At 39.6% G+C, this 27,578-nt stretch overlaps 5 protein-coding genes and 1 long non-coding RNA gene across 8 annotated transcripts; 3 read left to right on the top strand and 3 right to left on the bottom strand.

Annotated features, from left to right (window-relative positions):
• Positions 1–6,668: 6,668 nt before the first annotated feature.
• On the top strand, positions 6,669–7,605 carry LOC116194163 (NDR1/HIN1-like protein 26). Its single transcript, XM_031522913.1, has one exon. The coding sequence runs from the start codon at positions 6,757–6,759 to the stop codon at positions 7,402–7,404; it is 648 nt and encodes a 215-aa protein (XP_031378773.1). The 5' UTR covers positions 6,669–6,756; the 3' UTR covers positions 7,405–7,605.
• A 2,120-nt stretch (positions 7,606–9,725) lies between these two features.
• LOC116196638 lies at positions 9,726–14,210 on the bottom strand. 2 transcript variants are annotated; one of them, XR_004154861.1, is made up of 3 exons: positions 13,838–14,210; positions 13,600–13,639; positions 9,726–10,270 (listed from the first exon to the last, which is right to left on the bottom strand). It is a non-coding gene; the product is annotated as an uncharacterized LOC116196638 (long non-coding RNA). The 2 variants fall into 2 exon arrangements; XR_004154862.1 differs by lacking the exon at positions 13,600–13,639.
• A 135-nt stretch (positions 14,211–14,345) lies between these two features.
• Positions 14,346–20,141, top strand: LOC116196635 (protein DOWNY MILDEW RESISTANCE 6-like). 2 transcript variants are annotated; one of them, XM_031526470.1, is made up of 5 exons: positions 14,346–14,661; positions 14,936–15,183; positions 18,655–18,979; positions 19,086–19,379; positions 19,830–20,141. In XM_031526470.1, the coding sequence occupies exons 1-4, from the start codon at positions 14,464–14,466 to the stop codon at positions 19,332–19,334; spliced, it is 1,020 nt and encodes a 339-aa protein (XP_031382330.1). In that variant the 5' UTR covers positions 14,346–14,463; the 3' UTR covers positions 19,335–19,379; positions 19,830–20,141. The 2 variants fall into 2 exon arrangements, with proteins under 2 accessions (XP_031382330.1, XP_031382329.1); XM_031526469.1 differs by lacking the exon at positions 19,830–20,141 and having other exon boundaries at positions 19,086–19,693.
• Positions 19,796–21,467, bottom strand: LOC116194044 (caffeic acid 3-O-methyltransferase 1-like). Its single transcript, XM_031522763.1, has 3 exons — positions 21,016–21,467; positions 20,402–20,759; positions 19,796–20,101 (listed from the first exon to the last, which is right to left on the bottom strand). Exons 1-3 carry the CDS (start codon positions 21,465–21,467, stop codon positions 19,796–19,798), a joined length of 1,116 nt encoding a protein of 371 aa, XP_031378623.1.
• Positions 21,468–22,841: 1,374 nt separating this feature from the next.
• LOC116196636 (nascent polypeptide-associated complex subunit alpha-like protein 2) lies at positions 22,842–24,582 on the top strand. Its single transcript, XM_031526472.1, has 4 exons — positions 22,842–23,047; positions 23,128–23,233; positions 23,769–23,887; positions 23,975–24,582. Exons 1-4 carry the CDS (start codon positions 22,964–22,966, stop codon positions 24,323–24,325), a joined length of 660 nt encoding a protein of 219 aa, XP_031382332.1. The 5' UTR covers positions 22,842–22,963; the 3' UTR covers positions 24,326–24,582.
• A 502-nt stretch (positions 24,583–25,084) lies between these two features.
• Positions 25,085–26,858, bottom strand: LOC116196637 (nascent polypeptide-associated complex subunit alpha-like protein 2). The gene is made up of 4 exons (XM_031526473.1): positions 26,698–26,858; positions 26,506–26,611; positions 25,823–25,941; positions 25,085–25,732 (listed from the first exon to the last, which is right to left on the bottom strand). The coding sequence occupies exons 1-4, from the start codon at positions 26,779–26,781 to the stop codon at positions 25,388–25,390; spliced, it is 654 nt and encodes a 217-aa protein (XP_031382333.1). The 5' UTR covers positions 26,782–26,858; the 3' UTR covers positions 25,085–25,387.
• Positions 26,859–27,578: the final 720 nt, after the last annotated feature.

Here is a 27,578-nt window from a genome sequence, read left to right as displayed (position 1 = left end):
GTGCTCACTATTTTTTAACCATAGTGGATGATCATAGCAGGGCCACATGGGTATACTTAATGCGGGAAAAGTCGGAAACTATGAAGCGATTAATGGAGTTTTGCAATATGGCTCATACTCAATTTGGGCGAGCAGTCAAAGTGGTGAGGACAGATAATGGGACATAATTTCTCTCAAAAGTTATGCGGGAATTCTATTTAGATCGGGGAATAATGCACCAAACCACGTGTGTAGAGACCCCGCAACAAAATGGAATGGCAAAGAGAAAACACCGACACATCTTGAATGTGGCACGAGCCCTGCGATTTAATGCTGAATTGCCATTGAAGTTCTGGGGGGAGTGTGTGTTAACGGCAACGTATTTAATTAATTATACGCCGACGCCGGTGTTATCAGGAAAAAGTCCATACGAAATTCTGTTTGGAAAGCCACCATCTTATAACCATTTGCGCATATTCGGGTCTTCGTGCTATGCGCTACACAAGCCCAAGAGCAAGGACAAATTTGCGGACCGATCACGGCGATGCATATTTATTGGGTATCCAAATGGAAAGAAGGGATGGAAGTTGTATGATCTCGACACGGAGGAAGTATTCGTTTCACGAGATGTTGTATTCTATGAAGACTCGTTTCCCTTTGTTAAGAAAGAAGCACAAGAAGAAAAATATGATCAGCCCTCTATCCAAGAATTGATCTACAGTGAAGATAGGAGTTACGAGCTAAAACGAGAAACAGCTCAGGCACGGACGATTGTGATGGAAATGGATGGTGGAAATGGGTTTGTTCAAAATAGCAATGTGGGAGGACCGGTCGATAATGTGGCTGAGCAGACTAATCAGGAAGCAGAGCCGAGCAATGCCGAGGATTGGCCTGGTCCACGGCAACATCCACAACCCGAGCAGGTTGAATTGGGAAGAGACGGTGAGGAGGAGTCGCACGAAGGAAATGGAGTGAGACGACGATCACACCGAGAAACAAAGGTACCTAGTCATTTTAAAGATTTCGTGATGCATACCCAACCGACTAGCGCCCCCCCTCGCACTGCCACTCCCTCGCTTTCCTCAGGTAAGCCCTATCCTTTAGAGAAAAACATTACTTTTGAGCGGTTTTCTAATGAACATAGAGTATTCTTGGCATCCTTGAATTCTGAAACTGAACCAAAGACGTATAGTGAGGCGGTGTGTGATGATCGTTGGCGAAATGCCATGTTGGAAGAGATTCGAGCCCTAGAGAAGAATGGGACTTGGATAGTGGAACAATTGCCTGCTAGGAAGAGGCCCATTGGATGCAAGTGGGTCTACAAGATCAAACGTCGTGCAGATGGCAGTGTGGAGCGATACAAAGCGAGACTTGTGGCAAAGGGTTTCACACAGATAGAAGGGCAGGATTTCCACGAGACGTTTGCTCCAGTAGCCAAGCTAGTAACTGTCAGATGCTTGCTCACTATTGCTCTTTCCCGAGGTTGGGCTTTGCACCAATTGGATGTGAATAATGCGTTTCTACATGGAGACCTAGATGAAGAAGTCTACATGGAAATGCCACCAGGTTTCGAGGCTGGAAAACCCGGGAGCGTATGTCGCCTGAAGAAGTCGCTATATGGTCTACGTCAAGCATCGAGAAATTGGTTTTCCAAATTTGCAGATGCTCTACAAGGCTATGGTTTCATTCAGTCGGGAGCAGACCACTCACTTTTTACCTGGTCGAAAGGGGGAGATTTTTTGGTCGTACTAGTTTATGTGGATGATCTTATTCTGACAGGAAATAGTAAAGTACGATGTGCTGCTTTCAAGGAGTATTTGAGACGATGTTTCCACATAAAGGATCTTGGACCATTGAAGTATTTTCTCGGGATAGAAGTAGCGCGACGAGGGTCCGAGATGTTTTTATGCCAGCGAAAGTACACATTAGACATTCTTGCATATAGCGGGATGATGGGAGCCAAACCAGTCTTATTTCCTATGGAACAACAACATGGGTTGAGGAATGATTCAGGGGACAGAATTTCAGATCCATCTCAATACCGGCGTCTTGTGGGTAGGCTCATTTATTTGACCATTACCAGGCTAGAACTTTGCTATTCTGTACATATCCTGCCTCAATTCATGCAGGATCCGCGTCAATGTCACTGGGATGCAGCGATGCGAGTTCTCCGTTATTTGAATAACGCTCCGGGTCAAGGAATATTATTGAAGCCCACATCATTTCAGCTGATGGCTTATTGTGATTCGGATTGGGCAACATGTCCTATGACCCGGCGATCTTTAACCGGTTATTTTATCACTCTAGGTGGTTGCCCAATCTCATGGAAAACAAAGAAACAAACTGTTGTTTCAAGATCCTCGGCCGAAGCAGAGTATCGAGCCATCGCGTCAACGACGAGCGAGCTCTTGTGGCTAAAAAGTTTATTGAAGTCATTATGGATAGAGCACTCACAGCCAATAATGCTTCATTGTGACAATCAAGCAGCGCTGCACATAGCGGCTAATCCGGTATTCCATGAGCGCACAAAACATATAGAAATTGACTGTCACTTTATTCGAGAGCATATTCGGTCGAAGACTATTGCTACATCCTATGTGCCTACACGATTACAACTAGCAGACATATTCACTAAGGCACTTGGGAAGGATCGGTTCAATTTTTTGCTTGGCAAGTTGGGCGTTTACGACGTGCACACACCAACTTGAGGGGGAGTGTTAAGGGTGGAATATTCTAGTATTCTAGAATATTGCATATCTCCCTAATTAGGCATCTATGTATCAATATGTAAAATATCTTCCTTGATTTTCTCTCTGATATTTTTTTTTCCTTTTCTCTCTATTGCTCTCTTGTATAAACGTCTGCCTTGTACATTGATCAAATAAGAGAAGACATACAGAATTACTTGCGAGAGATTATTTCTTCAGAGATTAGCTTCAAATACCGCAAGTTTAGGCTAGAAATTAGCAGTGTAATGTAATTTGTTGGAATAATGTACGGGTAAGCACAAAGCGGAAATGGAATAGTTGAGAATATTGGTCAATTCAGGAGCAAACATGCATTTACCTTTATGTAAGTATGCTTTTGGGTAAAGGGGAGATATGGTGGCTTGGCTTTTATCAAAAAGATGCAGTCAGGTGATTGTTACCGTCCAAGAATGTGGTGAGGGCCCGGAGATATTCCAAAACGATACGGAACAGATTTTCTCAACCGAAATTGAGAGGTGAGATCCATATGACGAACCTCCTTTGATTGTTCGACATTAACCGTAATATAAATAACTTACGTGTGGTTAAGCTTAAAAAAAAAAAAAAGAAGAAGATCCGCAACTTAGCTAAAGACTAGCGTTGGCGTCCCGGCGACAACCATCTCCTGAAGCTCAATTGCTTTTTCTAATCTCAGTTAGCAGTCAAGAGACATAAATGGACCTTTGGTAGGTGCCAGAAGCAAACTTAAAAAGAGAGAATGGGGGAGGAAGAAGAAGAGTAGATGAGAATGAGACAAGCATAGTTAGATTTGAGGGATGGGCCAACCACAAACTTTATGTTCGATTGACGATGATGGACCCAACAACTGAACAACAATAAAGGTTAAGGTTAACAAAAAGCAAAAGAAATTTCCCCTAAATTTCAAATGCCTTTCGGGCCCAGCAACTGGAAATGTTGTTTTGTGGACACTGGACCAGGAGATTGGTCCCATGGCTCTATATATCCATCATGGGTTTGTGTGGCTGATCCGACTGTAATCCATGAGATGATGAGGTCGGGATGGATCACATCCAACGGTCTCTTGGGTTAAGTAATATGGTATGATAAAACTTAACTAGTATATATATGTATATATAGCACATATCAATGAGAATCGTGTTACCGAAGTAATAATAGGTAGTAATTAATCAACCTAGATATATATATATATATATATATATATATATGTATGAGTTCTTGATTGGCAATTTGATTTTCTATCCGTTCTATTTTTTTATTATTTGGCCTTTTCTTAAGCTAAAAGGAACGGGCGCCCAAGACGCGTTAAATCCCTTTGAAACCAACAAGGCGGTCCCACAACGCCATCTGCAGATTCTTCATGTTTCTTCCTCACTTTTGGACTCTAATTAAGCGGAGCTTAAATAATAAACAAAAAAAAAATGACCACCTTTGACAATACGATAAATATAAGCAATCCTTTTTGAAAGCTACAAAATCTTGCTTGAAAGAGGAAAAAAAATTGTCAAATCGAGTTTGAAAGAAAGCACTATGTAAAATTTCTCATCATAGCAGAACAATGAGGTGTAGTACAATGACAAACGCTTTGATTTATGAAACAAGAGATTTCGAAATTATGATCAGTTTTCGCGATAATATATCTACTCTTTACCTTCTCACAGTAATACATCCATATATAGCAATTACAAAAATATTAATCAAGACGAATCTTATATGCATATAATTTGTTGGGTAAAATGTAATTTACCTCCCAACCTCTGAGTCTAGTTGCAAAGTGCACCCTGACCATCAAAAAATTGCACTGTACCACCTGACCTATTAAAAACGAGGCAAAGTGCCATCTCGGGTACTTTTCTGACCACTTTTCCGGTCAAAATATAATTTCATAATTTCAAATTTTAGTAAATAATTTCGAAAATCGAAATTAAGAAAAAGAAAACCCAAAACAAGGTCTTGAGAGAGAGGGGGAGGGCGAGAAGGGAGGCGATGGTGGCAGCATTTAACCAATGGTGTCTGAATTATTATCCAGAGTTGGGATTGCGTCTGGCACGGAGGTAGCGTACGAAATGTGTTGCGGCGGGCGGCCCTAGGGGTTGTTCAAGGAGGTCAAAGAGCTCATGAGAATCGAAAGGGTGCAGGTGGGAATAGCTCGGGAAGACTGGTTCAGGTAATGAAGGGATATGAGAGTGGTCCGCAGGGAGCCATTCCTCAAACATTTTGTTCTTGTTCTCGATCTCGATTTCTCTTCTTCCAATCCTCAAATGGCGATTGAGGCGAGAACGATGAATGGAAGCTTAATTAGCTTCCTTTGTCGATTCCCTCTGCATCTATCCACAACCATGTTGCCCCCTTCTTTCCCTCCCTCCTCTCTACCTCTCATACCCTGTTTTGGGATTTCTTTTTCCTTTTCTTAATTTTCGATTTTTTGAATTATTTCAGAAAATATGAAATTATTAAATTATATTTTGACCGGAAAAGTACCTGAGGTGGCACTTTATCTCGTTTTTAATAAGTCAGGTGGTATAATGTAATTTTTTGAAGGTCAGGGTGCACTTTGCAATTATACTCAAAAGTTGGGGGCAATCCTAATTTGTTTGGTCAACTTGACTAAACTAGCTAAGGTTGTTGAGTTGGACTTACTAAGAAATGCAAGTGAAGTGTGAGAAGTGATGCTCAAAATTTCTTACTCATCTTTCCAATAAAATGAAATGACTAAAGGTTAATGATACATGGCTACATAATTGATATATGTTCGTATATATGGTCCTTTCAATCCCTTCCCACAATCATGGCTCTTTCAAAAGCTTCTTTACTTTCTCCTCTCTCTCAATAATTTTAAAAGCCTGTTCTTTCTTTGATCCTATCTGAGGAAAGCACATATTTATCACCGTATCCTCTTGCGATCGAAATCATTTCTACATCTTATCGAAACGCGACATGAAAATAACCACAAGTTCTTCTTATAAGAAAGAACTTACAAGATACATATCGTACAACCAATAAAAACTCTAGCTGCGGATCACATGTGATTTTTTAAATGCATGTGCCTTGATAGTTTAGATATTCGGAGCTAGCCTCCAGCGATTATGATAGTCCATAAATTGCATCTTATCTAGAACCATTATTGGCCACACTCAATCATGCCCACATATATATCCCCGAGATGTATAAATGGAAAAGTGTATATATATATATTGATCGATGATAGGACATACAGACGTATGGGTGTTATCTTCGTGCGCCTGCAATTGATAATACCCATACCTTTTTCTTGCTTTGCTCCTAAGGTTTCGTTGGCTGCTTGCTCCTTGTAGCGTTCTGAAGTTAGCATATGTTGCAGTGTAAGTTCTGGCAGGATGAATTATCATAAGAAAGGTTTCAGCACATATCCCATCTCTATAGCCTGTATAGTACTAATAACAAATTTGAGAACTAGTGAAATTCAAATCATAATATAAGGATTATGTTCATAAACTTGGAATGACCCGAATCATGAGTAACCCTCGAATCTAGATACATCATATATCACCCATCCATATATATAAATGAAAGAAAAAAGGAAGGTAAAACTTAAAAAAAAAAGAGAGAGAGAAAAAAGAAAAAAAAGAAAGATGTTCTTACTCTTCAACTGCTCCATTCGTTTTCTCTACCATCTGACAGTCAAATAGAATGCATGCGGAGGGGAAAAAGAAAAAGAAAAAAAATTGAGGGTGTACCACTAGTATAGTGTGTCCGGGCCTGGTAATTAAGAAATCTTTTATTCGATTTTTGTGGTGGGACTATTTGTATTCCCTTAGTTATGAGGAAATTTATCTCATTGTACTAGGTCATATGTCTTCTTTGTAATTGGAAAAAAAAAGGCAAAATATTAGAAAAAGAAAAGATGGGAGGGAAAGCAAGGAAAAATGTTGTTGCTACCTCGGCTCCTTTCTTCCCATAAAGCAAACCCTATAAATTCCATTGATTCCACTACTTCCCTTTCGCTCACACTTGCCAACACATTCACACCAGTCAAGTGCTTTGCTTGCAAATATACACTAATATTATTACAATGTCGCAGCTCCACGTAAAATCACCAAAACACTGCGCAGCCAAGCAAGGCCTGCAGTGGAGGCTCACCGGCCACCACTTCAAGAAGCTCTTCTTCACCTTCTCAACCCTCCTCACCCTCTTCCTCTCCCTCATCCTCCTCGTCTGGCTCATCCTCCGCCCTTCCAAGCCCCTCTTCTCCCTCAAGCAGGCCGAGGTCTACCGCCTCGACCTCCTCTCCTCCCCTCACCTCCTCAACTCCTCCCTCCAGCTCACCCTCCTCTCCTCCAACCCCAACTCCCGTGTCGGCATCTACTACGATGACCTCTCCCTCTACGCCTCCTACCATGGCCAGCAGATCACCGCCGACTCCCCCGTCCCTCCCTTCTACCAGGGTCAGAAGGAGGCCAACCTCATCACTGCATCCCTCGTCGGTTCCAACCTCCCCGTGGCCACGTCCTTCCCGTACGAGGTTGCAAGGGACCAGACGACCAGGAGGCTTGCCCTTAATGTTAAGGCGAATGCTCGGATCCGGTGGAAGGTCGGGACGTGGGTTTCAGGTCGGTACCGGCTGAATGTAAACTGCCTAGTGGTTATGGACTTTGGGCCCACCATCCCATCGGGTCCGGTGAGCACCCGGCAAGGGAGTCAGTGCACTACTATTGTTTAAATATACGAGTTAAGCTTTTTTTTTTTTGGTTAATTAGGTTACTTTTTCAAGTTTGTGATGAATCATAATTAGATTGATTATAATACAGTGTGTATATGTATATATGTAGCTTGCTGTGGTGATTATATTATTGCTTCTGTATAGCTTAGCATATGTCAGACAGATATATATATATATATATATTTTGATAATTGTCTGATAGATCATATATAGCTACCCATAATAACCAAAGCAATATAATCATATACATGTAGACGATTTTTTAATCAATGGGTAATACTTAGTCATTGTTCATAAGAGCTTGCAATTCATGTATTTGATTAGTCCAAAATCGATCATAATCTTTTTTTTCGATCAATTCGATCATAATCAATTTACCTGTGATAAGTTATGAATGGTAGACGGTTTCCTTTAAATGGATCATAGGTCAATCTCACATCAATTATTTGTATATATGTACTCCTACATACACGAGACATATGATCAGCTTTTGCGACATAAATACGATTCAAAATTTTGACGAAGTTCCACCTCCTCCCCAAAAAAAAACAAAAAAAAAAAGTCCACCCAAAAGAATTTTGAGGAAGGATCGTCAAGGAATGTTTATTAATTGGGGATTCATTTTGCATTTCTTTTTCCGATGTGCATCATCTTGAAGTTTTCAAAACCAACCTCAGTCAGTGGGCTCGGGGACCCGTATTTATGGAGTTTCGATATCACAGGCTGAATAGTCACTCGGTGTTTATGGGGGCTTTAAGCAATGATGATAATGGGGATGTGCTAATGTATGTAAGATGAGAACATGTTGGGAAGATGACCTCATTGATCCAACTACACATAATGGACGCCCATTATATGAAATGGGATTAGGCCCATTGGGCCTATCAGTACTAGGCCCATTTAAGCCCATTATATAAATCAATCCCTCCAGTTTCAACGTCCAGTCGAGGCATTCTCCTTTCCACGGGCCGTGCCATTTCCGGAGAATCCCTATCCTTATTATCCCTATCCAACGTGCGGTATAAATGATGAACTGCATTTCATGTGGCTGACTTCACCTGCAGTGGAGGGATCCAAATCCATTGGAATTACTTTGTCGTCATTTTCAAAGTCGATATGACGCGAGCAGAGATTTATTATAAGTTTCAGACACACATCAATAAATTGTCGAAACCTCAATTTCACCGAAAGAAGAGAGAAGTCTAGCATGAGCAAATCACTACAATTGACAAAATGGCTCCTATGCCTGACCTCCTTGTTGTGGCAAATGGAATGCTTTTCCTACGCCCTATCAATTTTCAGTCCAAATAGAATGCTGAAACTCTGAATTTCAATACCTAACTCCATTGTACATGTCGACCGAAGTCATAGTATCTCTGTTCCTTCTAGAAACCATATAGCTCGCGTCATAAATGTTGAAATATTATATAAATAGATGATGAAGTCCACTTCGGGGTTCATAGAGTTTCCGAATACAGCTCGAAGGATGTGGAATTAGTTACAAGCCTATATCAAACGGGTCCTACTTTCCAACCAGGATGTCGATGAAGTCCCTTTTATCATTAGATCTCTTCTTCACGCTAGGTAAGGATCGAAAATCAATAATTTATTATAGTGGGATTAGAATGATCGATACCTGTCACTAATAATAATATGAGAGTCGTGATGAACCCTCAAAGAAAGCTGATCAATATATGTCGGCAGGCACCGCGCATGCATACTAATTCCTGGCTGCAAATGATCTAGCAAGCCCCCGTATGAATACAAGCATCATGGTGTGAAATCAATGAAACAATCTTTTCTTTGATCTCAATTTTCCGTGATTGGATTTTATCGCTATCTGCAGTCATCATTTTGTGACCCACATCGTGCCTGAAACTGATCAGCAGATAACTTCAATTAAATATTACGATTAGATGCGATTTGATCGACAGAAGACTCGGGATCGGATCACCAGCCAGAAATTGGCAAACTTATAGAGGTCTAACATTAATCGACAGAGACACCTCTACGTGAGAACATCAAGGTTAAGTTGTTGTTCTCAATCAAAGAAGATAGGAGTAAAAAATGAATCGAAGGGGTTCATGTCATAATATAATGAAATAAAAATTCTAATAATTAATAAATGAGGCACGGGTTCATGTAGTTTCACGATGAGAATCGAATATGTAATCTCCTGATTAACAAGCGAGAGCGTGCACTATTTTAATTTTTTAAAAAATTGGATGCGTGTTAGCATACAATACATTTACAGATATAGGCAGCTTTATCTGCATCAGCCCATGAATAATTTTTGACATCTAAATTCTATTTACGTGACATTACCGAAAAAAAAAAAGAATTCTATTTATGGGAGCTATGATATTCCACTTGGATACATAACAAAAAACTCCGCAATAGATGTGCCGTGTGGAAGAGGGCCTAAGATTCGATGGATATATGCTGCATCGATCGAGACTAGCTACGATTCCAATGAACAAAGTCATGGATCAATCGGAATTGATACATAGTTTTCTTCCCCAAAAAAATAAAATGAATTTTGACAAAGTCCATATGTATATGACGATATATATCCCGCCGACTCGCAAAGGGGAACCACCCATTGCAAGCCGACACGCACCAGCTTTTGCCCGCCACCATGCATTCTGTACCCCAGTGCCCTTTTTGCTCACCGACCATCATCATCATCATCATCATCGTATATATATATATATATATATATATATCATCTTCTAGGGCATCGTATGTGGTATATATATCCCTCTTCCACTTTTTTTCTTTCTGACTTTGATTAGTTTTGTGTATGTTTCCAACCAGAACCCTTCGAGCCCATGAACATGACCGCATACGTCGAAAATGGGGCCGCCTGCAAGGATATTGCACACACACAATTTAAGCATGAAACAAGTCTTATAAGAAGCTTCCATCCGGGGGGGAAAAAGTCATATAAGAAGCTTGAATAGATCTACTTTGATAAATGTATATTGTTTACAATTATTAATAAAGAACTGAAAATCAAACAATGTATATATATGATATATTTCTAACAAACTGACTAATTAATACAAGGAGATATATGCTAGGAATGGGAATCCAAGTAGACTTTTCATTAGTTGCTCAACTATATATCATCATTCCATTGCCTATGCCATATCATTTTGAGTGCCTAATAATTGATTGATTGATTGAATTATATAGTAAACGAGCAACGAATGATTTTTGCCCCCACGTATGCTCCTTTCTTAAACTTTCCGACAAACTTTAATTAGAGCAATATTTTACACGTGAAGAATTTTATGGTACAATCAATGAAATTGGTTGTACCATAGTATCAAATAAATTATTAAAATTGGTGAATTTCATTTTAAAAGTGGAATAATTTACTTAAAAATATATATAGTTTGTTTTGGACTATGTGCAACTTACTTTCTCTATTGGTAATTTACTAAAAGTCCATATATTTACTAGAAATTTTAGTAATTTATTCTAATTAAATAATACAACCAATTGCACCATAATTGCAAAATTATAAGAATAGAGCTATATTGCAGGCATCAAATTGAATAGGTTGCATTTATGAAAAACTTTAGAGAAACCGTACACACCACTTTGGCTCAGAAGGTCACTGTGCAGTCATGTTCATGCTTGTGTTGTATTTTGGGTAAATAACCTAAAGAAACATGTATTATTTAAAAATCTCATAATATAGTACGTACTTCAAAAATTTTCTAAAAATGCACAATGTTTCAAATCGTTTCCTAATCTAGCATGCCGTCATCTTCCGTCCATTATCCCCTGTGAATTGCTTACGTGGCCGTTAAATTTGATTAATTGACCGTTAATTGCCACGTGTAACCATATCATTGGCCGTTAATGAAAAATGCACAAGGTTGAAGGGAAAAAGAAAACTAATGATATGGTTACACGTGGCAATTAACGATCAATTGGTCAAATTTAACTGTCACGTTAGCAATTTCACGATAGAGAATGGACGGAAGGTGACGATGTGCTAGATTAGGAAACGATTTGAAACGTTGTGCATTTTTAGAAAAATTTTAAAATACGTACTATATTATGAGATTTTTAAATAGTATGTGCTTTTTTAGATTATTTACTTTGTATTTTTCACTAAAACAAAGGAATTGTCAAAAAGTAAGAACAAATACTAAAATCCAACTAGGCCTACATAAGTCCTGTTTCAACTCTTCTAGATCAAACTTCTCGATTCCTTTTGTCCAACTTGGCACCTTAAACCTATATTATATATTTATGTAAATGTATGTGTATTTATGCATATATACGTAGTAACATATTGAATAGCATGAGCTGTGAGGTCATTTGCATAGATATTATTGTTGCTGAGCAACGAAATGTGACCAAGGATGAACACAGGGGTTAAGGGGAAGTCACTCCCAAAATTTTAACGCTCTAAGAAAATTTATATATTATTGTTTTAATTTTTGATAAAGTTCCTTATATTCACACTTCTAATTTGAGAGAATTATTATCCTACTGTCCTCTCAAGGAGTTCGCCTTCCTTGGTCCAAAATTTGGGTCTGTCCCCAAATGTGACCTTAATGATTCTTTGTATATTTATATATATATGTCCACCTAATATATATATATATATATGCATATATGCTTGTCCGACCAGTTCACCATGATCTGTCCTGACATTTGAACCAATTTCTTATTTCTTTTTCCTCCTATGACGAATGAGTTGAACTGTCTACGCATGCAGTGATGAATGACGTTGACCTCAGCCTAGCTCTCTCCGCGTACGCAGCAGCATCAGGAACTTATTTATTTATTGTTTAACTCATTAAATAAGGCCAAAAGTCTTCCCGCAATTTTCTCTTTTCGTCGTAAAAAAATTACATATATATTTGTTTATTTCTCTGTCTCGTATATATGGTTTACTTCAACAATAACGTATATATGTCACTTTGGAAAAAATCTTTTTTAATGTTTTTCCAAAAATAAAAAATAAATATTGAACAAGGGGCAAGACCGAAAAATATTATAATTAATTTCTACCTTGATCATGCATGCCCCTTAAAAAATATGAAAGGATTGAATTTCTCATAGTAGATCCATAATAAAAAAAAAATCATGATATCTAGAAATCTAATGTACCATAACTAATTCAGTTCGAGATCGAATATTAATGGTTATTTTTCCTCTCAATAAATACGATCATTGACACTCGAATTTTTATTTTCCTTCTTACGATAATTGAAACTTGAAATTATTTACTACTCAACCAACACTATGTTGGTTAGCTTACTCTTTACTTCGTCTATTATTGGACTAAAATTATTGATAAACTTGATAAATACATAAAAATTTATTTTAAAAAATGATGTATCGCAAATCTTTTGTGGAATTATAAAATTGGCTTGCCCTTTACCTTTCTTTTTTAAACCACAGCTTAGCCTTTCCTTTGTTAGTTTGCCATTTTTCACATAATAATCGGGACTGGCCATACCTTATATAGTAATATTTTACCTTTTCTGTTAGTTCATTGCTTCTCTATTTGATTACCAATTAAAAGTATTAATAAATACATAAAAGGTAAAAAATCTTATCTGATATCAAATATAATTATTTGAGAAATAATAAGTTACCAAATATTACTATTATTTGGCGATATTGTTCCGAATAATTTTGTTGTTTGGCAATATTATTGGAATCTCTATATCAGACTCTGTATTTTTTAGATTTTCTTTTTTGTTATTTTTATTGTGGTCCGGCCTCATTTGTGTTTGGTTGATGTAATCCATGCGGATTATTGGGAATTTGATTTTAAATTCCCTAGGCCTTTAGATTATTATGTTTGGCTGAAACATATTAGTGGTAATCTAGATTCCCAAGGTAATTCACTTTTCCACTCAGCTTGTAATATATTTTTTCAGCAGGAGAGTATCTATCTAAATTACTAGAAAATTTACTAGTAAGATTACCGACCCATAACAAACACGGTAATGAACATTATCAATAATTTCAAAAGTGAGAATTTCTGTCGGTGAAAATCTAAATTGTCAATAATTTCAAGCAGTTATGCATCAAACACCAATCAGTAATGTGTTTAATTATATTTTTAATAGTCAACATGATTCTTGCCATAAACCTCAATGTTATTGACTATATTAATGTCATACGACCATGTAATCAGTAAATGATTCTAATTCTCACCGTGATACTTAGATTTCAATCACATCTTCTGGAGTCAATTCTGCCGAAAGTCATGATTTAAAGTCATAAATTAGACAACCGCGAATTTCACCAAAATTAAGGTATACATAAAATTTTATTTAAAAAAATGGGAAACAAATTACAGAAGGATATTAGTTTATACGGAAAATCAGTATTTATGAAAGTTATTATAAATAAGGGAAAGGGAATCCTCGGGTACTAAGAATAAGGGAAATACTTAATTCTTAATGATCATCGGAACTCCTTAATTCTGATCCTCGGGGCCAAAAGAGAAACACAGCTCATTGCTTACCATACAGCGTGCCCTGCATTCAAAAGCCATTCGACATGATAACAAGAAAACGGAGCATCGTATGAATTAACAATAATTGATCAGCAAAGACCGATGAATAAATTATTAATGCCTCTGAGGATATTGCGAATCGTCATCCTCGAACTGCCTCGTCTCGTTTGTACTTCAAACCATGGATCCCTGACAGATAAAAGTTTCAGAACCCAGAAGAATTGATTATTCTCTCTTACCACGAAAGCAGAGCTTGCCTGCAACTGTTCCATTTTTGAAATTTTTGGTAGAGAAAATTGTGGGAGAGGTTGCTCTTATAATTCCAAGTATTAAAGGTATATATATATATATATAAAAGGTCGTCTGTACAGCCAGAAAATGGATAATTTGGTAATTTCCCCTGAAAATTCAATGCCGCGATTGTATAAATATGTGCACTGAATTGATTCATAAAGGGCACACACCTTCCTGGAGACCTCCCTCACACACGAGGACAGGAATCCTCTCTCTCTCTTCAGCCTCGGCCTCTTCCGGTCTATGCCCGATATATATTATTCGGCATGGATACAAAAGTCATATCCTCGGGGATTCGGTTCTTGACTCTCCCGGAGAGCTATGTGAGACCGGAGTCGGAGCGTCCCAGATTGTCCGAGGTCTCCACCTGTGACAATGTCCCGGTCATCGACTTAGGCAACGAGGACGGAGCAAATATCGTTGACCAAATCGGCTATGCCTGTACATACTATGGCTTTTTCCAGGTAGTTTTAATGTCTGCTGGTTGCATAAAAGTGACCCCGAGGATTTTCATCGATTATATTTAATTCGGAAAATGAAGGCCCTTCTTTTTCTTTTTTGGTTATTAATGGCCTGTTTCGAATCATCAGAGTCTCAGTTAAAATGAACTCAAATCACTCTCTACCTGGACTAGCCCCGGTGGTATATATTTAATTAGTTATAGGAGCTAGCTGCAAAGGTACCACGGCCCCATCTCCACCTCGATCGATATTTAGAATCATTTGTCTTTTGGATTAGGTGATAAACCATGGAGTGTCGGAGGAGGCAGTGGAGAGGATGCAGAAGGTGGCGTGGGAGTTCTTCGACCTGCCGATCGAAGAGAAACTGAAGCTCTACTCCGAAGACCCTACAAAGACAATGAGGCTGTCGACAAGTTTCAATGTGAACAAGGAGAAGGTCCACAACTGGAGAGACTACCTCCGTCTCCATTGCTACCCTCTCGACAAGTACGTACCCGAATGGCCATCCAATCCCCCTTCCTTCAGGTACTTACGCTCTCTCTCTCTCTCTCGCCCGCTCATTCATTTCGTCAATTTATATATAAAAGCTATATCACAGTCCAGTCCGGATCTTTTCATTCTAGCTAGCTAAACCAACCGAATAATTGTTGTTCGATATTGGACTTGAGCGATAGATATAAAATCATTGTCGACGTTCGCAGAAGACAAAAGTGAAATAGTAGAAGATTCGATCGATTGCGTTAAATTCGATGGAGAGACAAAACACATGAATACTTTATAAGGAGGATATACATACGTCGGCACTAAAGGCCGAAGAACTGATCTGGTACCTACCGAGAAAAGGAAAACTTACCGGAAGGGAAGGGGAGAAAAAGGAGGAGGAGGAACTGATTCGGTGTTTAGCTAAGTTGTGCTTCACGTGGAACAGGTTTATGTCATTGGAACACTCGAATAATTGGAAAGGTCCTTCAAGTCCTCGAATAATATTAACGAAATATTTATTGGCTGAAAGTGCCGTGGAATTCATGGCGACATATTTCAAAAGTTTGCTTAATCTAAGAAAACTGGATGGCTATATGATTAAGCCAGCTCGGTATTGGATTGAAGACGGGTCTCTCTTGCACGTTGGTTGCGACTTGAAAAGCTTACACAAACTTAGAAGAGCACATGAGCACATATAATTGACAAACGGCATAATCTTGACGTATTTGATAGCATAAAAGCCATTTGATTATAAGACAAAACTACATGCGCCGCGAACCTCTGTATTCATCCTCAATCGCATAATCAGACGTGAAAGTTCTTACTGGAAGAGCTTGTGATTGAATTTTTGCACTTTATTTTCGAGCATGACGTCATCTATAGGTCGGCACCTCGATGACGTCGCGACCATTTTATTTCCAATTTATTATGGGACGACCCATATCAAATTGGATCTGACAATGACGTCAGTGGATTCGCACCGTGTTGACGTCACTGACCGATACCGCATGATTAATGGCTGATTGGGTGGGCGGGATCTAGTGCGCCTGACTTAGCCAACCATTTGATAATGCGACATGGAATTTCCCACGTCATCACCCATGAATATGAACGTCCCATATTTACACGACATAGGAAAGGATAGCTGGAGAAATATATATCATATAAAATTGGGGAAAGTATAAAAACCCTTGAGATAAATTGGACTATATAATTTTTTTTAGTATATATAACACCTTGTAATTTACTTCGTGAGACATAATGAACATCACCATTAGTTTTTCATCACTTTTTATTCTCAAACTTTTTTTTTGTCATTATTACCCTCATATTTTCAACTTTTTTACAATTTGATCCTAAAATTAAGGGAAAAGGAGGGGAAGGGACTTGCGCCGCCGGTCGGCAACCCCAACCCCACCACCGAGGTTGCCAACACTCACAGAGGACGCCGAAAACCTTGAGGGTGGGGTCGGAGTCGCCGATTGGGGATCCTACTCCCTGAATTGACCAAAAACTCGAGTTTGAGATCCCGATCGATTCGGAGGTGGGGGCTGCCAATCTGCAGCCCCGACCCCACCTTCATGATCGACGGCATCCTCTGTGGGTGTATGCGATCTCAATAGTGGAGTTCAGATCGTTGATCCACGGCCTCGGCCCCTTCCCCCATTTTTTTTTTCGAATTTTAAGACCAAATTGAAAAAATAAAGTTGAAAGTTTGAGGGTAATAATGGCAAAAAGAAAAGTTTGAGGACCAAAAGTGACGAAAATATTAATGATGAGGTTCATTATGTCTCACGAAATGAACTACATAGTGTTATTTGTCCTTAAAAAAATCACATGGTCCAATTTATTTAAGCTCAAATCACAAGAGTGATTTTTGTACTTTATAAAATTTTGCAATCTTTCTTTTTTAATTAAAAGGTTGGATTATAATGGACGACCTCAAATTCAAGACGTATAATCTATTTATTGGAAGGTTTTGCTTTCATTGACTTGTCAGGTTTATCTAGAACTAGATAGATATCATATGAGTGTGCAATTTTATCCACAAGTGATAGAAAAAAAAAATTATCCCGAATTTCTTAATTAGGTATTTCGCATTGTATCTGCAAAATTATTAGATTAGCTTTCTTTGGATTGGACCATGACTTAAACATATATTATTGTTTCATTTGGTACGCTGAAATAAAATGAAAAAGAATGGAATGAAAATTCATCATTCTATTCCGTTTCTTTATATGAAAAAACTTATATGAGTTAGAAAAAAAAACATTATATTTGGATAAAAAATTATTTACAATATATTGGATGATGATTCCTCGAAAAAACTTAAAAGATGCTCATTCTATTATTTCCATCAAGTTTTTACAGATATCATAAATTATCTTTTAGCTATATATATATATATATATATAAACATATGATATTATCTAAACATAAAGATAAAAAATAGTGGATATATATAAAACTCATCCATGAACTGAGAAAATAGTATTGTATACCTATGGCAAATATGGACAGCAATATTGTACTAGGCCCTTACTAGTATATCTATATGGTCCATCGTGTTGGTGAATTAAAATTATGACATAGGACTTGTAATTTATATTGCATAGCTTCTGACACGTTCACAATGTAAATTAATTTTTAAGCTTCTCAAAGCCGTCATGTGTATTACCACAAGTACGGTGGTCTAGTGGTTAAGTATCAAGCGCTCCACTTGAATATCATGAGTTCAAACCTCATTGAGGACGTAGAGCTCGCCACTATATGGATGTATTATAGAATGGTAGTTGCCGGCCCATAATACTTAATCTAGTGGGCCTTAGACTTAATTCACTAAAGTCTCAGTGAGCTATGGCGAAAGGAATATTCCGTGACAGTTAAGTTCCCTTAATTGAGGTAGTCACAGCATGCTAATAACCCGGTCTAATCTTTTTATTCATTAAAAAAAGAAGCCGTAATGTGCATTCTATCTTTCCCTTATCATAGATACATTGCACGAAGGCTATGCTAATTGATTAAGTCAATATATAGATATTGAGTATGACATGCCTATAATTGAACTGACTCACATTGCTAAAATTTGGAAAGATTCCAGCTGACTGGCTGCTGGGTTCACGGCTTTTCGAATTTCAGTCACATGCCATTGAAATTTCTCCTTTGAATGTTTAAAGTTAGTTAGACTTTCTATGCTTTCGGTTATCTAGACGTTGAAAATAACCATTCCATTCCATTCGATTACTCGGCACATATGCATCAAAATTGTTTGTATGCGAAACTCATCCAACATGTCGAAGATAATGTCAATCAAACCTATAGTATACATTCTGTTTCACTGTACAGTAATACACTCATAATATTATCTACTGATGATCATAATTCCGATATCATCTGGCGGTCGATCGGAACTCACATGGGATTGATTCAAGAATTTATCTATCGATAGTATCTGGTTTCTTGATTAAAATTGTAAGTTGCACTTAAATGGTAAAAAATGTTACATATTGGGAGGGAAATTGCGAGCAACTACTGCAAAGAAGTGAGGGAGCTAGGTCACAGAATAGAGGAGCTGATCTCGGAGAGCCTTGGGCTCGAAAAGGACATCGAGAGGAAGATCTTGGGGGAGCAAGGCCAGCACATGGCCGTGAACTACTACCCCCCCTGCCCTGAGCCGGAGCTAACCTACGGTCTGCCTGGTCACACCGACCCGAATGCCCTCACCATTCTCCTCCAAGACCAAGACGTTGCTGGGCTCCAAGTCCTTAAGGAGGGCAAGTGGCTTGCTGTTAACCCAATACCAAATGCTTTCGTCATCAACATAGGTGATCAGCTGCAGGTAATAATCAATTACTCCCCATAAATATTATATCTTCTGTTCATGTGTTATGTTACGAAATGCGTTGGCATCCTTGGTCACGAGTTTCGAGGTTGTTAATTTGTAGGCGCTGAGTAACGGGAGATATAAGAGCGTGTGGCATCGGGCTATCGTCAATGTTGACAAGCCAAGGCTTTCGATTGCGTCGTTCCTCTGCCCATGTGATGATGCACTCATCCGCTCGCCAGCAGCACTCACCGAAGAGGGTTCAGGTCCCGTGTACAGAGATTACACATATGCGGAGTACTACAAGAAGTTCTGGAGCCGGAATCTAGATCAAGAGCATTGTCTCGAGCTTTTCAAGAACGAGAAGTAGTCCAATAAATATGTTTTTACGTTCATGCATAACTTCCATACCAAGGTTAGCGCGGTTAATAATATCAGCCCAAGTATTAATTACACGACCTTGACTATCAACTACAGATTGGTTGAAATTGAAACCATTTAGGTTGAAAGTCATAGTGCTGATACCTAAAGCAGTAAACCAGATACCTATTTGATATGGATAATTATTTAAAAGCAAAAAGAGGTACTTTACAATTACTTTGACTGTTTGGTGCAATCAATTATACTATAGACTTCTCCCTTTTCTATAGGGTTATATAATTTGTCATAATTTGTGTATTATTAGGCACATTGTTCTAAGAAATATACAGTATGATCTACTTCAATGTTCTCATCTTCTTACAATTTTTCTGGAATTCCGGCCCAGCCCATGTATCATACACGGTACAATGGGCTTGGGTTAACTTGCTACTAATCCTCCTAATGACTTCTCTAATTACCCTGCTTAAGGAATTCCACAATGCAGGTCTCAAAAGCCTTGCAAGCGATTCCAAAACCTTTGAAACCAGCTCCCTTTGCCAAAGCTTCGAACTCCTCCTTGGTCCGCTCTTTCCCACCAGAATTATAGGATAACTTGATGCAGTCCGCATGGACGACCAACTTGGATGCAGGGCTCGTGTCCGGAACTTCAGGAAGTAAGCATTCCGCCACGATCACCTTCCCGTCCTTGGGGAGTGCTTCGTAGCAGTTCTGTAGAATCTTCAAACAGTGCCTATCGCTCCATTCGCGGCACATCTCCTGAAATTTATGTATACAAAGCAAATGTTGGAATTTTATATTTATATATATATATATATAGAGAGAGAGAGAGAGAGAGAGAGAGAGAGACTACACTCAATAACATAAGCCTATCAGTGTTGGAGAAATACTTTAGTAAAAATGATCATAAGTTTGTTTTCTCACCTTCAGGAGGATGGCATCACCTTTAGGGACTCTTACAAACATATCTCCTCCAACGTGCTAGATGCCTGTATAGATCACATGTCATGTGAAATATATACAAATAAAAAAGAAGCCTGATGCGGGCAAAGAATTCACCAGAGAATGTGCGTAAACAATAAAGGGATACGCATAAAATAACATACCGGGATGTGATGGAGCTTCCTCAATGACTTGACGCATATCGAAGTTGATACCCTTTATGGTGGGATACTTGGAGATGATCATGTTAAGAGTGGCTCCAATTCCACCGCTGACATCAACCAGGGCAGACAGGCCCTCGAAACCCTTGTATGTCTCTAGGATCTTTGTCATCACGATTGCGGACTGATTGGACAATCCCCAGTTAATTATTTGATTGTATCTAGAATTGGTGCGGTAGTATTCAAAGGAGCTCGTTCCATAAACCTTGTCGAATGGGACCCCACCCTCGAGGATCGCATCTTTCAAGTAGTAACTGCAAAGTATCAAACCATGCTAATATTCAACTATAATAATTAAAAAATCATGTGGTTTAATATACAAGCCTAATATATTATGACACGTAGCTTAACAAAAGTTGATCATGGCATCCCTCAAAATTTCGTTGATGCTATGATCAATATATCACATACGTGCACATACATACATATATATATATATATATATATATATGTTGTTGTTGGGGCAACCGACTATTATTTCCGAGAAAAATGGGAGAAGTTGAATGTTACCAGCTTTCCATGAGAACCTTGTCCTGGATCATGAGACAGAAGGGGGCAAGTGAAACGCCGTACTCGTTCTGCGTCAAGAATTTACAGACTGGAGCAGGACCGTACACCCGCTCCGCCCTCTCCGCAGCATTGCTGGCGACGGCCAGTAGCTCTAGTAGGGAGCATGTGATGATATTGCGTGTCGCAAGGAGCCTTAGGATCCGGTCAATCATCACGGGCGCATCAGGGTTCTGAGTTGGCAGGTGAGCCGAGATTTCCTTGGCTGACATGGGCCCGCTGGCAAACTTGGAAATGATCTCAAGGAGGCTGAGCTCGATCGCAGTCTTGAGGACCATGGGGAGCTCGGAGGCTCTGGTGAGCTGCATCGCCAAGAGATATGTATTTTCTTCATCCACCTTGGGGGCTTGGGGTTGGGCTGGATTCATCGTGCTGGTCTCGCCCGTTGAGTCCATCTCCATTTGTGAAGTCTGCTAGGGTTTGAGAAGCGGTGGAAGGAGAGGGTTTGAAGTTGACGGAGAAAAGAATGGAGACGCAGATAGGAAGAAGATCAGAGGGTGGCGACGGGCTCCGATGTTGGGGGGATGGCCTTTAAAAATATTTCTTCCTTAATTTTCAACTAAAATGAGAAAAATAAAGCTCGGATGGCCATTTGTTTCCTAAAAATCTGCGGTCTTAGGAAACTCTTTTTTTTTTTTTTTCCTTTTTTGGTGTAATAAGAATTTGTTTTCTTTAAAGAACTTTTTCATTCCTTTTTTCTTTTCCCCTTTTTGGTGGGACTATAGACAAGCACAAGCACTTCTTAGGTTTAGTGCCTACAAACATATACCAAAATGATTGGTTCAAGTGATTTGACAACTCTTTTCTCTTAATTAAAGATTTTGATTCAAATCTTATAAATGAGGGAAATTCACGGCTAGAAAGAAAAAGCAAGGCCATTTAGGAAAAAAATCCTGACTTTCCTCACGATTGTTAGATTTTTTGTCCCATTAATAGACAATTGCAGCTCGAATTTGCATTAATCAAGCCCATTGAACTTCTAAATATTCAGATTGAAGGGGGAAAAAAAGAGAGAGAGTTCCGTCATTACTGCCATTTCCATGCTTCTACGATTGCTAGCTACTACTAATCATCCACTATAAAACATTTGCACATTTACCAAAATGATTGGTTCAAGTGGTTTGACAACTCTTTTATCTTAATTAAAGATTTTGATTCAAATCTTGTAAATGAGGGAAATTCACGGCTAGAAGGAAAAAGCAAGGCCATTTAGGAAAAAAATCCCGACTTTCCTCACGATTGTTAGAGTTTTGTCCCATTAATAGACAATCGCAGCTCGAATTTGCATTAATCAAGCTCATTGAACTTCTAAATATTCAAATTGAAGGGGAAAAAAAAAGAGAAAGTTCCGTCATTACTGCCATTTCCATGCTTCTACGATTGCTAGCTACTACTAATCATCCACTTTATGTCGAGATAGTTCAAATCTACTTAGAAGACTCTTTGAAAACACAACCGAATATGGCGATGGATAAGATTAAAAAAGAACTGAAAAGAATTATAAACGTGAATTTGGAACAAAAAGAACACAATTTCGACCAACCTATAATTCTCTCATGGTTGAGATAGAGTGGTGGAAATCAATTGGCTGGAGTGATTGCTCCGCGTGATTTGCAATGCATTGTACCGTCTATGGAGTTGATGGGCTCGCGGGGCAACCGATTGGGCCTAATTTATCAGGGGAGGCCCACTTGATCAGTCATATGGGCCTTATCCATCTGGGAGGGCCCAATTCAATGAGAGAGGAAAAGAGAAAACCCTTCCTTATCCATCTCCCTCCCGACAAAATCACCACGGAAACCTCAGCGACGCAGGAGAGTGCTACTGAAGCTCCGAAGGAATCCGATCTTCGCCTTTAGCTCCCCCCCTCCGTTCGCCGAAAGCACAGAAAATGTCGCCGGCACCAATCGTCGAGCCCGCCGATGTCGAGATAGAGAAGCTCTCCGCCGAAGAGGAGCTTCAGAAGACGCTGCAGGTGCTGTTCCTTAATCTTATCCTCTCCGAGAGATCCGTATTCATTTCATGCTTTTCTTATGGGGAGGTTTATATATGCAGGGGGATGAACCAATCGTTGAGGACGTGAAGGACGACGACAAGGACGAGGACGAGGACGACGATGAAGACGACGATGACGACGACAAGGAGGACGATGGAACTCCAGGTACTTCTTCCATTTTAACTTCTCCTCCCCTGAGCTGAGATTTTTTGGGTTCTCTTTTTTTTTTTTAAACAAATTTGGGCCTCCTATCTATAAGGAATTAAAATAGTATAATTATCAATATATACATTTTTACATAATAATGTATTTGTACACGCAAATTGCTTATTTGTCCAAGTTCAAGGATGTTTGATGCAGAATTCTGCTCAATCTTCATCATGGAAATGGGGAGAAATGTTGTGCCCGAATATTATAGTACACATTGAATGAGAAGTGGATAGATTATGCCGTGGCCATTAGTAAAGTTCCAATCCTGATTGTGGAGATCATACCATGTCAGCTTGCATGATGTGTATGCTCTTGCTTTGATTCGTACAGACTTTGTTCCTTATCTCGTTAAATAGTCTATTGACAGTCAGAGTCGTTAAGAACATTGGAAGGGACTTGCTTGAGTTGTATGAATGTCTCCACTTTGTTGTTCTGCTCGTAAAAATAGTTATTCCTGCTCCGGAGATTTGAACTGGAAGGTGATATGTAGGCGCTAATGGGAGTTCCAAGCAAAGCAGGAGCGAGAAGAAGAGCCGAAAAGCAATGCTGAAGCTGGGAATGAAACCCATCCCAGGTGTCACCAGGGTGACCATCAAGAGGACCAAGAATGTAAGCGTTATTCTTGCCTTACCATTGGGTCTAATCAAGCAGATGCACCCGATAGTTCTAATTGTTTCCCTTTTTTTGCCTCCCTAGATACTGTTCTTCATCTCGAAGCCCGACGTCTTCAAGAGCCCGCACTCGGAGACTTACATCATATTCGGTGAGGCCAAGATTGAGGACCTAAGCACCCAACTCCAGGCCCAAGCTGCCCAGCAGTTCAGGGTCCCTGACATGGGCTCAGTGGTCTCGAAGCCTGAAGATGCTGCTGCAGCTGCTGCAGCCCCAGCAGAGGAGGAAGAGGAAGAGATTGACGAGACTGGAGTCGAGCCTCATGATGTCGAATTGGTGATGACCCAGGCGACTGTATCGCGGAGCAAGGCTGTCAAAGCCCTCAAGTCCAACAATGGAGATATTGTCAGTGCCATTATGGAACTCACCAATTAGGTTTTGTGCTTATTTGCTCGATTTTGGATTATCACTCATTGGTGGTCTCAATCTCTCGATTTTTGAAGAACTGTTCATTTGTTAGCAGAAGCTTCGTTCAGTGCATGAAGTTGCTTTACCTTATTTACAATTTTTGAGCTATCTTGGTATTACTGTAGTGCTTCTGAATACATTATTGGCATCTTCAGCCGTCTCTGGTTGCCACTCTTGGTAGTTTTTATAGCTGATTAGCTTAATGGATCTGATATTGGTACTTAGCGTGCTTTGGCAACTAAACTGAGCTGAAAGCGGGACACCGTGGAACCAACAACCAAGATACCACCTGCTCACCGATTATCTTATGTCCCTGATGGCTTACCCCAATGAGATTCATATAGTTTGCAGGCGAAGCTATTCTGTCATTTCTATATTATACTTTATTATGGTTCTCATAAGATGGTTTCTCCCAATACATCATCACTTTGCAACATTATTATTCTTCAACTTCATGATAAATTCTCGTTTGCCCCTTGGTTGATTTTCTGCTAATCAACAAGTAGACAGTTTGCCCATTTCACATACCTTCCCACCATTCCCCATTTCATTTCATTGTACCCGCCCAGAGACTCGCTCTTCCTTGGTTACCTGCATTGAGCATCACCTGTCTCACGGGCCGAGGACTCAAGTGTCTGGTACAATCGACTTCTGTTCATCTGTGATCTCTTTTATTATTAAATATATTAGTCACTGAACAAACCAATTCGAGTCCTAGTTAGAGCATTTTGTAAAACACTGCTTGTGTTGGAGTATTAATCATAGTGGCCATCACAAAAAGGTACCTCATACCTGACCATGGACTCAGCAGCCTAACTGCATCCCCTCTTATAAAACCCTTCGTCCACATGATACTTTGCTTGTTGAGACGACAAAACTCCACGACCACCAGCAAAATTCTAAATGAGATAAAGCAGCTATGCGCTGAAAAAAGGTTCCGCTGACAACTCAATATTAATTCCTTTAAAATCGAGAGATCAAAACCGCCAATAAGCGAAAATCCCCAAAACTGGGCAGGAAACACGAAACCTAATTGGTGAGTTCCATGATGGCACTGACAATATCTCCATTGTTGGACTTGAGGGCTTTGACTGCCTTGCTCCGCGATACAGTCGCCTGGGTCATGACCAATTCGATATCCCGAGGCTCGACTCCAGTCTCGTCAATCTCTTCCTCTTCCTCCTCTGCCGGGGATGCAGCAGCAGCATCTTCAGGCTTAGAGACCACCGAGCCCATGTCAGGGACCCTGAACTGCTGGGCAGCCTGGGCCTGGAGCTGATTGCTTAGGTCCTCAATCTTGGACTCCCCAAATATGATATAAGTCTCCGAGTGGGGGCTCTTGAAGACGTCGGGCTTTGATATGAAGAACAGTATCTGGGGAGGCAAAAAGTAGGAAAACAATTAGAACTACTGGATTAGAGCTGCTTGAATAGATACAATGGCAAAGCAAGTATAACAACTTACATTCTTGGTCCTCTTGATGGTGACCCTGGTGACACCCGGAACGGGTTTCATACCCAGCTTCAGCATTGCCTTTCGGGCCTTCTTTTCACTCCTGCTTTGCTTGGAACTCCCATTAGCCCCTAGACATCACCTTCCAGTTCAAATCTCTGTAATGGGGATAAAATCTACTCTTGGACTCGAAACAAGTACAACCCACAAGGTGGAGACATCCATACAACTTAAGCAAGTCTCTTCCACCGTTCTAACATCTTGACTATCGAGAGTTTAACAAAATGACGAACAACAACTAAGCAAAGCATGAGCACACACAACATTCAAGCTCAGCTCACAATACGACGGTCTCACAATCTTGGGACTTTACGTGGTATCCACTTCTCGCTGTCAGTGGTATTTACGGATATGGGCAATGTAGTATTCATTATCATAATAAGATAGTGAAAATTTGACATTAATAGTATGCATATTCATCACAGTTCGTACCAACAGAATTAACTGCATTTCTCACTTCCCCTCTTTTCGTAATATCTTAAGCAAATTTCATTCCATGGGTTGGAAAATCCTGCAGGATCGACATCCTCATAACAAAGATAATTAACTTCTACTATCAAATAACTATTAACCCTAACAATTTCAGAACAGAAGACGAGAAAGCAAGTTATAGGAAGTGAAAATGGAGCAAGCACCTGGAGTTCCATCGTCCTCCTTGTCGTCATCCTCGTCGTCTTCATCGTCGTCCTCGTCTTCATCCTTGTCGTCGTCCTTCACGTCCTCAACGATTGGCTCGTCGCCCTGCGGACACAACCTCACCATAAGAAAAACATGAAACGAATGAAGAAGACGGTTCTCTCGGGTAGAATAAGATTAAGGAACAGCACCTGCGGCTTCTTCTTGAGCTCCTCCTCGAAAGACAGCTTCTCCGCCTCGACATCGGCGTGCTCGACGACTGGTGCCGGCGACATTTTCGGTACTTTTCGGGCGACGGAGGGACGGGAGCTATGCTTCGGAGTGTGCTGCGCGACTGAGGTTTCTGTGGTGGTTTTAGTTTTATCGAGCGAAGATGGATAAGGGTTTCTCCGTTCCGTACTCGTTGAATTGGGCCTTCAAGGATGGGTCAAGCCCATATAACTAACAAGTGGACCATGCAAGCCCAATCACTCCTTGTACGGCCCATACCAATCAAGTTTACATTAGACCATCGGGTAAAGCAAAGTTTCACCACACCAATTATCATATGACCCTGACTATCAGAATATATATATATATATATATATATATAGATTAATTGCGTCATATAATCTAATGTTCGAAGGAATTTTTAGTTTTAACCCAAATTTGATTTTTTACCTGAGATATCCCAACGTTGACGTGTTAGTTTCACATCTAGCCCGGCGCTAACTTTCTGTTCAAAATTGACGGAATTGCACACATGGCACGTTAATTTTGTAACACATGTAAGCAACGTTATAACATTAACGTGACACGTGTGCAATTCCATCAATTTTGGATGGAAAGTTAGCGTTGGGCTAAATATGAAACCAACACGCCAACGTTGGGATATCTCGAGTAAAAAATCAAGTTTGAGCTAGAATTAAGAATTCCTTCAAACGTTAAGCTATATGGCGCAATTATCCCTCTATATATATATTAGTTGTGAGTCCACAAAACTGTTCATAAGTGGAATATGACGATCTGGTTACGTTTAAATTTGAATAGTGTAGAATTGCTTACAAGTGGGAACATGACGATCTAGTCCCGA

The sequence above is a fragment of the Punica granatum genome, chromosome 2 (assembly GCF_007655135.1).
Source record: "Punica granatum isolate Tunisia-2019 chromosome 2, ASM765513v2, whole genome shotgun sequence".
Lineage (NCBI taxonomy): Eukaryota > Viridiplantae > Streptophyta > Magnoliopsida > Myrtales > Lythraceae > Punica > Punica granatum.
Note: the sequence above shows the minus strand (reverse complement) of the source record. Positions and strands in the feature narration are given on the sequence as shown.